The sequence below is a fragment of the Salvelinus namaycush genome, chromosome 16, assembly GCF_016432855.1.
Source record: "Salvelinus namaycush isolate Seneca chromosome 16, SaNama_1.0, whole genome shotgun sequence".
NCBI classification, from domain to species: domain Eukaryota; kingdom Metazoa; phylum Chordata; class Actinopteri; order Salmoniformes; family Salmonidae; genus Salvelinus; species Salvelinus namaycush.
In genome coordinates this window covers 3,275,694-3,289,660 of record NC_052322.1, presented here as the reverse complement: position 1 = coordinate 3,289,660, position 13,967 = coordinate 3,275,694, and the positions used below count along the sequence as shown (strand labels likewise).

The 13,967-nt window shown below is 46.6% G+C and overlaps 1 protein-coding gene across 1 annotated transcript in view; it reads left to right on the top strand.

Annotated features, from left to right (window-relative positions):
- LOC120060855 (netrin-3-like) overlaps window positions 1–13,967 on the top strand; it is a 63,613-nt gene that overhangs the window by 40,491 nt on the left and 9,155 nt on the right. Inside the window, exon 2 of the mRNA XM_039010268.1 lies at window positions 8,239–8,427. Coding sequence (XP_038866196.1) covers window positions 8,239–8,427 — 189 coding nt within the window. The remainder of the gene's footprint in view (window positions 1–8,238; window positions 8,428–13,967) is intronic.

Genomic DNA, 13,967 nt, shown 5'->3' with positions numbered 1-13,967 from the left:
CGACAGGATTGACGACCTGAGAGACACGGAACGGACCAATGAACCGCGGAGTCAACTTGCGAGAAGCTGTCGTAAGGGGAAGGTTACGAGTGGAAAGCCACACTCTCTGACCGCGACAATACCTAGGACTCTTAATCCTACGTTTATTGGCGGCTCTCACAGTCTGCGCCCTGTAACGGCAAAGTGCAGACCTGACCCTCCTCCAGGTGCGCTCACAACGTTGGACAAAAGCCTGAGCGGAGGGAACGCTGGACTCGGCGAGCTGGGACGAGAACAGAGGAGGCTGGTACCCAAGACTACTCTGAAACGGAGATAGCCCGGTAGCAGACGAAGGAAGCGAGTTGTGAGCGTACTCAGCCCAGGGGAGCTGTTCTGCCCAAGACGCAGGGTTTCGAAACGAAAGGCTGCGTAATATGCGACCAATCGACTGATTGGCCCTTTCTGCTTGACCGTTAGACTGGGGATGAAACCCGGAAGAGAGACTGACGGAAGCACCAATCAAACGACAGAACTCCCTCCAAAACTGTGACGTGAATTGCGGACCTCTGTCTGAAACGGCGTCTAACGGGAGGCCATGAATTCTGAACACATTCTCAATGATGATTTGTGCCGTCTCCTTAGCGGAAGGAAGCTTAGCGAGGGGAATGAAATGTGCCGCCTTAGAGAACCTATCGATAACCGTAAGAATCACAGTCTTCCCCGCAGACGAAGGCAGACCGGTAATAAAGTCTAAGGCGATGTGAGACCATGGTCGAGAAGGAATGGGAAGCGGTCTGAGACGACCGGCAGGAGGAGAGTTACCTGACTTAGTCTGCGCGCAGTCCGAGCAAGCAGCCACGAAACGGCGCGTGTCCCGCTCCTGAGTAGGCCACCAAAACCGCTGGCGAATAGAAGCAAGCGTACCCCGAACGCCGGGGTGGCCAGCTAACTTGGCAGAGTGAGCCCACTGAAGAACAGCCAGACGAGTAGAGACAGGAACGAACAGAAGGTTACTAGGACAAGCGCGCGGCGACGCAGTGTGAGTGAGTGCTTGCTTTACCTGTCTCTCAATTCCCCAGACAGTCAACCCGACAACACGCCCCTCAGGGAGAATCCCCTCGGGGTCGGTAGAAGCCACAGAAGAACTAAAGAGACGGGATAAGGCATCAGGCTTGGTGTTCTTATTTCCCGGACGATAGGAAATCACGAACTCGAAACGAGCGAAAAACAACGCCCAACGAGCCTGACGTGCATTAAGTCGTTTGGCAGAACGGATGTACTCAAGGTTCTTATGGTCAGTCCAAACGACAAAAGGAACGGTCGCCCCCTCCAACCACTGTCGCCATTCGCCTATGGCTAAGCGGATGGCGAGCAGTTCGCGGTTACCCACATCATAGTTGCGTTCCGATGGCGACAGGCGATGAGAAAAGTAAGCGCAAGGATGGACCTTATCATCAGACTGGGAGCGCTGAGACAGAATGGCTCCCACGCCCACCTCTGAAGCGTCAACCTCGACAATGAATTGTTTAGTGACGTCAGGAGTAACAAGGATAGGGGCGGATGTAAAACGCTTCTTGAGGAGATCAAAAGCTCCCTGGGCGGAACCGGACCACTTAAAGCAAGTCTTGACAGAAGTCAGAGCTGTGAGAGGGGCAGCCACTTGACCGAAATTACGAATGAAACGCCGATAGAAATTAGCGAAACCGAGAAAGCGCTGCAACTCGACACGTGACTTAGGAACGGGCCAATCGCTGACAGCCTGGACCTTAGCGGGATCCATCTGAATGCCTTCAGCGGAAATAACAGAACCGAGAAATGTGACAGAGGAGACATGAAAGGCGCACTTCTCAGCCTTCACGTAGAGACAATTCTCTAAAAGGCGCTGGAGTACACGTCGAACGTGCTGAACATGAATCTCGAGTGACGGTGAAAAAATCAGGATATCGTCAAGGTAAACGAAAACAAAAATGTTCAGCATGTCTCTCAGTACATCATTAACTAATGCCTGAAAGACAGCTGGAGCATTAGCGAGACCGAACGGCAGAACCCGGTATTCAAAATGCCCTAACGGAGTGTTAAACGCCGTTTTCCACTCGTCCCCCTCTCTGATGCGTACGAGATGGTAAGCGTTACGAAGGTCCAACTTAGTAAAGAACCTGGCTCCCTGCAAAATCTCGAAGGCTGACGACATAAGGGGAAGCGGATAACGATTCTTAACCGTTATGTCATTCAGCCCTCGATAATCCACGCAGGGGCGCAGAGTACCGTCCTTCTTCTTAACAAAGAAAAATCCCGCTCCGGCGGGAGAGGAAGAAGGCACCACGGTACCGGCGTTGAGAGAAACAGACAGATAATCCTCGAGAGCCTTACGTTCGGGAGCCGACAGAGAGTATAGTCTACCCCGAGGGGGAGTGGTCCCCGGAAGGAGATCAATACAACAATCATACGACCGGTGAGGAGGAAGGGAGCTGGCTCTGGACCGACTGAAGACCGTGCGCAGATCATGATATTCCTCCGGCACTCCTGTCAAATCACCAGGTTCCTCCTGAGTAGAGGGGACAGAAGACACAGGAGGGATAGCAGACATTAAACACTTCACATGACAAGAAACGTTCCAGGATAGGATAGAATTACTAGACCAATCAATAGAAGGATTATGACATACTAGCCAGGGATGACCCAAAACAACAGGTGTAAAAGGTGAACGAAAAATCAAAAAGGAAATGGTCTCACTGTGGTTACCAGATACTGTGAGGGTTAAAGGTAGTGTCTCACATCTGATACTGGGGAGAAGACTACCATCTAAGGCGAACATGGGCGTGGGCTTCCCTAACTGTCTGAGAGGAATGTCATGTTTCCGAGCCCATGCTTCGTCCATAAAACAACCCTCAGCCCCAGAGTCTATCAAGGCACTGCAGGAAGCAGCTGAACCGGTCCAGCGTAGATGGACCGACAAGGTAGTACAGGATCTTGATGGAGAGACAGGAGTAGTAGCGCTCACCAGTAGCCCTCCGCTTACTGATGAGCTCTGGCTTTTACTGGACATGACATGACAAAATGTCCCGCAGAACCGCAATAGAGGCAAAGGCGGTTGGTGATTCTCCGTTCCCTCTCCTTAGTCGAGATGCGAATACCTCCCAGCTGCATGGGCTCAGTCTCTGAGCCGGTGGGAGGAGATGGTTGAGATGCGGAGAGGGGAAACACCGTTAACGCGAGCTCTCTTCCACGAGCTCGGTGACGAAGATCTACCCGTCGTTCTATGCGGATGGCGAGTGCAATCAAAGAGTCCACGCTGGAGGGAACCTCCCGGGAGAGAATCTCATCCTTAACCTCAGCGTGGAGTCCCTCCAGAAAACGAGCGAGCAACGCCGGCTCGTTCCAGTCACTGGATGCAGCAAGAGTGCGAAACTCTATAGAGTAATCCGTTATGGATCGATCACCTTGACATAGGGAAGCCAGGGCCCTGGAAGCCTCTTTCCCAAAAACTGAACGATCAAAAACCCGTATCATCTCCTCTTTAAAGTTCTGATAAACGTTAGAACACTCAGCCCTTGCCTCCCAGATAGCTGTGCCCCACTCCCGAGCCCGACCAGTAAGGAGTGATATGACGTAAGCGATCCGAGCTCTCTCTCTTGAGTATGTGTTGGGCTGGAGAGAGAACACAATATCACACTGGGTGAGAAAGGAGCGACACTCAGTGGGCTGCCCAGAGTAACATGGTGGGTTATTAACCCTAGGTTCCGGAGACTCGGAAGACCAGGAAGTAGCTGGTGGCACGAGACGAAGACTCTGAAACTGTCCTGAGAGATCGGAGACCTGAGCGGACAGGGTCTCAACGGCATGACGAGCAGCAGACAATTCCTGCTCGTGTCTGCCGAGCATTGCTCCCTGGATCTCGACGGCAGTGTTGCGAGAATCCGTAGTCGCTGGGTCCATTCTTGGTCGGATTCTTCTGTTGAGCTGCAGAATGAGGACCCAAAAGCGACGTAATAGTAACAGAGTCTTATTTCCAGAATAAAACAAATAATGATTCTCCTGGATACTATCCTCTCGTCAACAGAGAGGAACGACTGGAGACGCGACCACAGACTGCAGGTCGCTTCAGGAAGGCACTGGCCGTAGCTGACATTGACACCTGCTCACACGCAGCATCTGAAGAAGGCAAAGAACACGACAGGGCGGAACAAGGACACAGGAACAGCAAACGTCAAACAAGAATCCGACAAGGACAGAAGCGGAAAACAGAGGGAGAAATAGGGACTCTAATCAGAGGGCAAAATAGGGGACAGGTGTGAAAGAGTAAATGAGGTCGTTAGGAGAATGAGAAACAGCTGGGAGCAGGAACGGAACGATAGAGAGAGAGAAAGAGGGAAAGAACCTAATAAGACCAGCAGAGGGAAGCACAGGGACAAGACATGATGAAAGACAAAACATGACAGTTATGGTCAAGTCTGAGAGTTGCAGTCCCTTATTTTGCTTTAAAATAGCTTCCTTGTTTGTGAAATCAGCATACAATATTTCGGCTGAGGCCTTAAAACAGTCTTTGACAATCTCCGCGTCTGTGAATGTTTGTTTCTCGCGACTATCCATGCAATCTCATATGTTGCCTCTGTCGTTTTCTCTGCAACAGTGCTAGATCTGTCCATCACTTGTTGTTGTCCTTTGAGCTGTCCTTTTGAGTTGCGTTATTTTGTTGTTTCTGAGGTTGCTTTGTGGTGGATATGTTTTGTCGAAGTGTGCATGGTGTGCCTGGAAATGTCACTCTAAATTGTCTTGTTTAAAACAATTGACTGCCTTCTGGCAAATAAGACACAGTGAACTAGTCCCATCATGCAGTACAAAAAAATACTTCAACAGCTGCGCTATACTGCCATCTTTCTGCTGTCCAGGGAACAATAGATATATTCAATGGACATTTTTAGACTACCTGTATTTTTCCACATTTTTTAAAATTATGGTAAGTGTTTTTATTAAACCTACTGTGGGTTTCATCCGTCCCAGTTCTTCATACAGTACCTCAATAACATCCATCCATGTGACCAGTCCAATGATGTCATGTCTATGGTCCAAACCCTTCCGTTAAAATGGCTTGAGGTCAAGGGTCAAACCCAGACCCCATGCCGCCAGCCTCCCAGAACACACCACTAAAGAGCCAGCAGCAGCGTAGCTTCAGAAACAGGACATGTCCAAGGGGGATTCAAATCCAACTAGTATTTCATTAAATGTAGAAGACCATGGAAATTGGCTGCATAATAACTGGCAGATGGAATTGAGGGAAGGAGTCTGAGAATGTGCTCTTTTCCTGGGGCCTGCGACCCTGGAAAACTGTGTGGAGAAAAGTCTTCGTTCCCATCTCCCTGTGCCAGGCATTCCTCTTCCGAGGGAAGTAGCATTTGAGAAACAGAATTCCACTGTCGGCTGGTTTCAAATTCCCATTATTATTGATATGGCCTTGAGATTTTTCGTTCAAGTATCTCATGGTCCCATCAAAGGTAATTTTGTTGTCAAATTAAAAGTCACGCTTGAAAACCCATTCTTGACGTGGTGGCAATCTCTGTACTGGATGTGGTTATAACACTGTTCTTGGCTATAACAAAGAAGTCTGTCACAGTCAGTCTATCTCTCTCACACACACTGTGATTGGCAACACTTCATGTCACCATGCTTTCATTCAGTGCAGACTAGAGTGACCAAATGTCCCACATTATGGCCCTTTGTTCCACATTTGATCAACAAATTCAAACAACAGTAATTTAGAAAAAATGGTCGATTTGTCCCATATTTGAGTCAGACATTCCAGCCTTTCTCTTGGAGTCACTTTGCGGTTAAGACAAGATATATATCATAAGGATGTGGTACTGGTGACGTTAATCACTTCTCCAATCATTGTTGACATATGATATTCTGCTCCGCCCAAGACTATCATCAACCAATGGCATTTCTCAAATCCTTTCAGGTTAAATTCCAGCCAAACTTGGAGAGGACAGTCACGACTAACTAGACCTTCTTACAAAAAGTGTGCTTCTGACGAAGAGCTACAGAAGTAGGCATAAGTAAATAGCCATATTAGACTGAAAGAAATAAAGTAATTTTGTCAAACTTGTGAGGCTCTCTAGGCTCATTCGTTGCTCATTCTACATATTTGCTACTACTTCACTCAATCGCGTTTTAAAAGTATCCCTTCCTAACTGTTTTACGTTCTCTGAGACCAAACAGAAATGTTTCCTTGGCCAAAGATACCCAGATTTTCATAAAACAGTCACGTGGTCTCTCGTTTCTGCATCAACACATTTTGCGCCAGGCAAAAGAGTAGGATAGGTGCAATTCAATTAGCTTCTTTGGTGCAGAGGTGTAGTGCTGATGGAGCGCACCGGTGTAGTGCCGCTGGAGCACACCGGTGTAGTATTGCTGGAGCGCACCGGTGTAGTATTGCTGGAGCGCACCGGTGTAGTATTGCTGGAGCCACCGGTGTAGTATTGCTGGAGCGCACCGGTGTAGTATTGCTGGAGCGCACCGGTGTAGTGCCGCTGGAGCACACCGGTGTAGTATTGCTGGAGCGCACCGATGTAGTATTGCTGGAGCGCACCAGTGTAGTATTGCTGGAGCGCACCGGTGTAGTGCTGGAGTGTCACTTGGCCACTTCTCACAATGGTGCTATTAAAGTTAGATCAAAGCTGAATCAATGCCTTGGATTCATTAGTATTCTACATAACAGAACCAAATTTAATAGCATAGTATAACGTTACTATTACAGCAAAAACACCACATCATTTCTTATGGGGTTTTAGGATGGTTATCTGAATAGTCACAATTTTTTTTCATGCGGCCAAAACTCAAACGCGCTCGCCATTAGGCCGAATGTGATTGGATTTAAACACAATACAGGAAGGCTGTTGACGAGGCTATAGTTTGTTAACACCATCTGCTCTAGTTTGTTCACAACACAGTAATTCAAGAAGATCGAAATGTTTATTCCCATGAAACTGATTAAGATCAAATGACTGCTATGGAGATGATGTTTCACCGGTAAAACGTGAATAATTAGCATTCACGATTGACAGTGACGGTGGCCTATTTTGAAATTAGATATGCTTAAATTGGTGTTTGAGGATAATAAAAATAGAAAATTTTCTTAAGACAATATAACCTCAGCAAAAAAAGAAACGTCCGCTCATTGTCAACTGCGCTTATTTTCAGGAAACTTAACACGTGTAAATATTTGCATGAACATAACAAGATTAACAACTGAGACATAAACTGAAAAAGTTCCACAGACATGTGACTAACAGAAATGGAATAATGTGTCCCTGAACAAAAGGGGGGTCAAAATCAAAAGTAACAGTCAGTGTCTGGTGTGGCCACCAGCTGCATTAAGTACTGCAGTGCATCTCCTCCTCATGGACTGCACCAGATTTGCCAGTTCTTGCTGTGAGATGTCACCCCACTCTTCCACCAAGGCACCTGCAAGTTCCCGGGCATTTCTGGAGGGAATGGCCCTAGCCCTCACCCTCTGATCCAACAGGTCCCAGACATGCTCAATGGGATTGAGATCCGAGCTCTTCGCTGGCCATGGCAGAACACTGACATTCCTGTCTTGCAGTAAATCACACATAGAACAAACAGTATGGCTGGTGGCATTGTCATAATGGAGTGTCATGTCAGGATGAAGGATACCACATGAGGGAGGAGGATGTCTTCCCTGTAACGCACAGTGTTGAGATTTCCTGCAATGACAACAAGCTCAGTCCGATGATGCTGTGACACACCGCCCCCAGACCATGATGGAACCTCCACCTCCAAATCGATCCCGCTCCAGAGTACAGGCCTCGGTGTAACGCTCATTCCTTCAACGATAAACGCGAATCCGACCATCACCCCTGGTGAGACAAAACCGCAACTCGTCAGTGAAGAGCACTTTTTGCCAGTCCTGTCTGGTCCAGTGACGGTGTGTTTGTGCCCATAGGCGACGCTGCCTTACAAGAGGCCTACATCTACTGAGCAAGCTATAATCATATATCTGAATGAGTGTTTTGAAAATGTGCTTTGAAATAGTGTGATTTTTGGCGTATACCCAGACTATACCCATAATGCTGATTTCAACCTGTGGCGATGCCAATTTACCAAATGCTTTTCAACTATTACCGGTTTTTAAGTACCCTGGACATGTTTTGATATATGAAGAAGTAAAGCTATTCTCACTGAACATACAAGACATCTAAACGTTCTTTTTGCCTCTCTCTTTTCCCCTTCCCTCATTAGCGTGTAACTGCAACCTGCACGCCCGGCGCTGCCGCTTCAACATGGAGCTGTACAAGCTGTCAGGGAGAAAGAGCGGAGGCGTGTGCATGAACTGTCGCCACAACACGGCTGGACGCCACTGCCACTACTGCAAGGAAGGCTTCTACCGGGACATGGCCAAGCCCATCGCACACCGCCGCGCCTGCAAAGGTATGGAGTATACTCTATCTCTCAGAACAGTGTTTATAGTGTAAATGGTCCTTTTCGATTCAGTCGATGATGTTTTATTCGAAATTGGTATTTATTTACATCAACTGATGTATCACAGTTATAACAGGATTAGTAAAACTATTTTATAAGAAGTAGGCTGGCAACCTCACTTCCAACTCATTGGCTCTTTCCACCCTCCTAGGGTAAAAACAAATGAATGCCAAGCCTCCTTAAGTAAATAATTTGAATCTGTCACAGAAGCTGTTCTCCTGAAAACCCACATAAAAAATATTCCACTGGACCACAAGCCACATTAAATTAGCAGCCGATTGAGTTATTTCTCGTGGAAAAAGTGGTGTTTGAATTGTGGAATGTTTAGAATTTGCAGTGAATATTTTTCGGGCAAATTTTTAGGCTGAGAGCTTTTTATCATTTCAAGAACAACACCAGTTTCCTGCCCTTGTTGCTTGGGGAAATGTGAAAATCAATAGAAGAGGGAGCTGGCATTTTTTCTTGATTCTGTAGATTAGAGTGAGAAGTTAAGGGATTACTTTACAGAGAACTCAAAACGACGTGGATGGTGAGAACTAGCAACACTCCTAGCTGTGAAGGGCTTTTGTTGGAGATTACATGGTGGGAATCTCCCCTCATTGGATCCTGGTCAGGTTTCCACTCCGGGGCCGACCCAAACCTGATGGAATGACCCAAGTAACTATAAACGAAAAGGAGTTCCCAATGGTGTGATGGCACATTACTATTGTCCATATTATATCAATATTATTAAATACATTTTCATTATACTGTACAGTACAACAGTGCCACAACAGTGATTTTTTTTTGGGGGGGGGGGGGGCATACCCATGCCATTTCTCCACTCACAGAGCAATTGACCATTGCACAACGTGACACAGTAATTGACTTTAGCAATTGTTTTTTGGCCTTTACAAATGACAAGTAACATACAGTATAATTATAGGTAGCTATGACTCAGCTGTAATGAAACGTATGTCCTTGTTGCCAATGCAAGACACATCACACACACATGCAACCCGTGCCTGGGAGGCTGTGCATCTGTTTTTATCAAAGCGGAGCAGTGCGCGCAGCAGGTCAGACCCGCTCAGCGGTAAAAACTTGATCTCCCTCCCCTCGGAAGGCCAGATGTGACGGAAATTAAAGTTCCTGTGGAAACGACCCTCAACCTGGGCGGCTGGTACCATGATTGATCAGACCAATCCCAGCCCCTTTTAGGACCTGTCTCTTTCCCTTTCTCCCCTCCTCTCTCACTTTCTCTCCCTCTCGCGAGGACCAAGCTCTCTTCTCTTCTATTCTCTACTTCTCTCTGATCCTCTGATTCGTTCTAGCTTTTTTTCTGCCGCAGTGTTTTATATATTTGTCCACATGTGACAGGGCCAGGATAATGGTCAGGGGTTAAAATATGATCGGTGTCATGTCTGAAGTGGAGTAACGGCAATAAAACACAGGTGTTAAAAAAAATATATATATATATTTTACTTTATTTAACTAGGCAAGTCAGTTAAGAACAAATTCTTATTTACAATAACAGCCCAGGACCAGTGGGTTAACTGCTTTGTTCAGGAGCAGAAAAACAGATTTTTACCTTGAAAGCTGGGGGATTCAATCTAGCAACCTTTCGGTTACTGGCCCAATGCTCTAACCACTAGGCTACTTGCCACCCCTATGTTTAAAGGAAGTGAGGAATGGGCGGGTGGGTCTTGAGGGTTGGGGGGTGGAATGTCTGCCTGCTTCCAATCAGACCTCCTTTGTGGACGAGTGTCCATGTCGGACCTGCAGTGTGTGTGTGTGTGTGTGTGTGTGTGTGTGTGTGTGTGTGTGCGTGTGCTAACACACACAGGTCCCATCCCCCCTCCACCCCCCATCCGCAGTGCCTCTCTGTGGGGTTCTCAGCTCCTGCACGCCGGGGCAGCGGCCGCTGCCACTCTCAATCCACGGCTTTATGCTGCTACGTGCATAAAAACAGCCAGCAAATGAAAGAAACTTGCAGGCCATCACCGGTGCGACTGTAACCAGTCTTTACCTATGAGGTCTTCAATGTCAGCGCTTTATGTCTCCTAACATGTTGTAATTTTGGCATCTATATTGACTAGAATGAATGGAATTCAAATTCAGACCGTTGAGTACGTCAGCAGCACTTTCCGACAGAATGCCACAAATAGACTTTATACTTAATGTATTGAGACCTCCAAGTAGCTTCTGAAGTGGAGCTAAATCATTTTATAGAATACATTTATAGAAACAGAATTAGGAAATCCAAGATGAGTCATTCCAATACCAAAATGCCCAGATGCAGACAGTGTCGAAAGAAACACAAGTGTATGTCTAATACAGGGGCAGGCAAACGACAGGTCAAAGGCAGGGGTCAGTAATCCAGAGAAGGAGCAAAGGGCCCAGAACCGCAGGCAGTCTCAGGGTCAGGGCAGTCAGGGGTCAATAATCCAGTGAGGTAGGGCAAGGTATAGAACGGCAGGCAGGGTCAGGGCAGTCAGGGGTCAATAATCCAGTGAGGTAGGGCAAGGTATAGAACGGCAGGCTCAGGGTCAGGGCAGACAGAACGGTCAAAACCAGGAAGGACTAGGAAACAGGAGCAAGAAACAGACAGGAGCAGGGGAAAAAACACTGGTAGGTTTCACAAACAAAACGAACTGGCAACAGACAAACAGAGAACACAGGTATAAATACACAGGGGATAATGGGGAAGATCGGTGACACCTGGAGGGGGTGGAGACAAGCACAAAGACAGGTGAAACAGATCAGGCTGTGACACATGCCAGTATCGAGCAAATGTCTACAGAGCAAACAGCCCAATTAGAAAAAGTGAAATACTTGGACCCCTTTAAAAGGACGATGTACTTACTTACCCACACACACTCGCACTGTTTGCTCAAACACACGCACGCTCACAAACTTGCATACGCACACACACACACACACACACACACACACACACACACACACACACACACACACACACACACACACACACACACACACACACACACACACACACACACACACACACACACACACACACACACACACACTGAGCGCTACTGATCCATTCAGAGTTCAAGAGTGGGCAAACGTCCCAAAGCGGTGCTTGTCTGTCACGCCTTCAGTCACACAGGCTTGAAAAGTCATCAACATCTAAAGACATTTTTACTGCTTCCTAACTGGCCCAAGCCCCTGCATACAACTTTAGAAAGACAGTGTGGGGATGGAGAAGAGTGGCTGGGACTCGTCTGTTGTTTTCTGAGCGAAGACTGTTCACCCACAACATGTAACAGTAGATTTACAGACTACTCTAATCCTGTTTTAAAGAGGTTACATGGATAGAACACACATAAATGTACATTATAACAACATATTTGACTTTAAATGAGGTGTTCCGTATGACTCATAAACGTGTAGCTAAATATGTTTTGATTGTACCCATATAAGACCATCCTATTCTGACATCTCCTTCATTTCGTTCTGATTTAGTAACACTAAGTTTGGTACCGGTTGCCTTTGTCATTAGACAATCAGTGAGACAATGGATTGGTCTAGACATGCAGGTATCATCCAGACTAGAACAGACTTTACCAGACAGATCAAATGACGAAACGTTTACACTTCTGCCCCCCCCCCCCCCCCATTTAGTATAGCAAACCAGTTCGTACATGATTTGCTATATTTCTTTTATAAACTACTAGATTATTATAGTCCCTCCAGTTGGATTGTAGAGCATTGCTATCGTGCATAGAGGAGTGTTGCGATATGAAACCAGAGAGTTCGATGTGTTCTACTACCTATGGCCACGGGCTCCGAAACAGTGACTTTTTACTGGACTCATCAGCTGTGTTTCAATAACACGTCTAAAGGGGCACCAATCCCAGGGATGCCCAAAATTCCCAAATAGAGATGGAGGCCCCGTCTGCGCTGCACCTAGGCACAGGAACAAGTTCGGAGCGTTTGGCAGTAGAGAAGTCACATGGTAGACATGGAACGGAACTAATTCGTACCAGAAGTACCTTGAGTCCAGACCCACATTTGACTTTCAACCTCCCCGTGCGTCACTCCACTCAATACAGACTAGCACTGCGCTACAAACCCTGCCAACCCACGGCCAATCAAAGCCTTCCGTGAGTTTGGAGCCAGGTCAGGTGGTGGGGATTTTGCACGGAACGTGAGCTTGTTAGATTTACGGGGCAAACGAACCGACGCACTTTGACTCCCCAGCCGGACACCCGGACGGAACAGCCACATGTGTGTCTGAAGAACAGAGCACTAACCCCCCCCCCCCCCACCCGACCACACCCTCCCTCATTACCAGCTCACATGGTACAGACTCCCTCCACCTCCCCACCCCCCCCCAAATCAACAGGTTGTAGAGTCCTTACTCCTCATTGATGGCAAAATGAGCAGCATAAATAAACAGATTCATACCAAGGGGAACAACAAAGCAAGGCCCTGAAGAAAACTCCTGTTAGCAGCTGCCATTCCTCAGAGACTGTTTGGTTACTGGGTTTTCCCCAAATGCTTGTTTCGCCATTTCTTTTTGTTTTTATGAAAGCGAGAGGACAAATACCAGCTATCACATTACAGTCAAAAGGAATACTTTGGGATTTTTGCAATGATGCCCGTTAACTACTTCCCCAGAGTGTGATGAACTTGTGGATACCATTTTTATGTCTCTGTTTCCAGTATGATAGAAGTTAGTTGGTAGCATGCTAGCTAACGCTAGTTAGCAACTTCCTTCAAACTGCAGACATAAAAATAGTATCCACTAGTTCTGACTCTGGGGAAGTAGATAAAGGACCTCATTGCCAAAATCCCAAAGTATCCCTTTAAAGTAAGGCAGTTTGCTTTGGCCATTTTGCAACTCAGCGAATGTGTTTTCTACCTAATTAAGTAGGGGAAAAGAGGCGTCCTCCCCTATCCTTTCAAAGTTTTTGGGCCAAAAGCTATTCTCAATACCAGAACTGATCGACAAGATAAAATGTACCATTTCATTATCAAATCATGGGGACAGAGTTAAAAAAAAAAAAAGTTTTTCAAATTTTTAAAACATTGTTTTTTATTGACTCTGGACAGAGGAACTGCAGTTCCAAGTCAAATCATTCAATCGCACCCTTTAAAGCAGAATGTTACTGAGATATTCAAGTTTGTGTTTTTTGTGTCAGGATGGGTCACGTCTGTCAAATTGGATCAGTGTAAAGTGTAACGGTGATACGTGATAGTGTGTGGACAGAGAGGTTTATCTTCCGATAATATGTGGTTTCTTAAAGAACACATTCACATTTCTGTTTTAACTGTTGAGCTGGCTTGAGCCAGGGTGAGGTGAGGGAGATTTAGTATTGTTGACGATGATGAGCACACCAGAAGCAAAGTTTGGACCATGTTATCTCTCACCCTCTGCCTTTCACTGTTCTTCCCCCTCTGTGTGTCTCTCTCTTTATTCTACTTTTTCTCTCCTCTTTTTCTTTCTATCTCTTCTCTCGCTCTCAATTTTAACACACCAT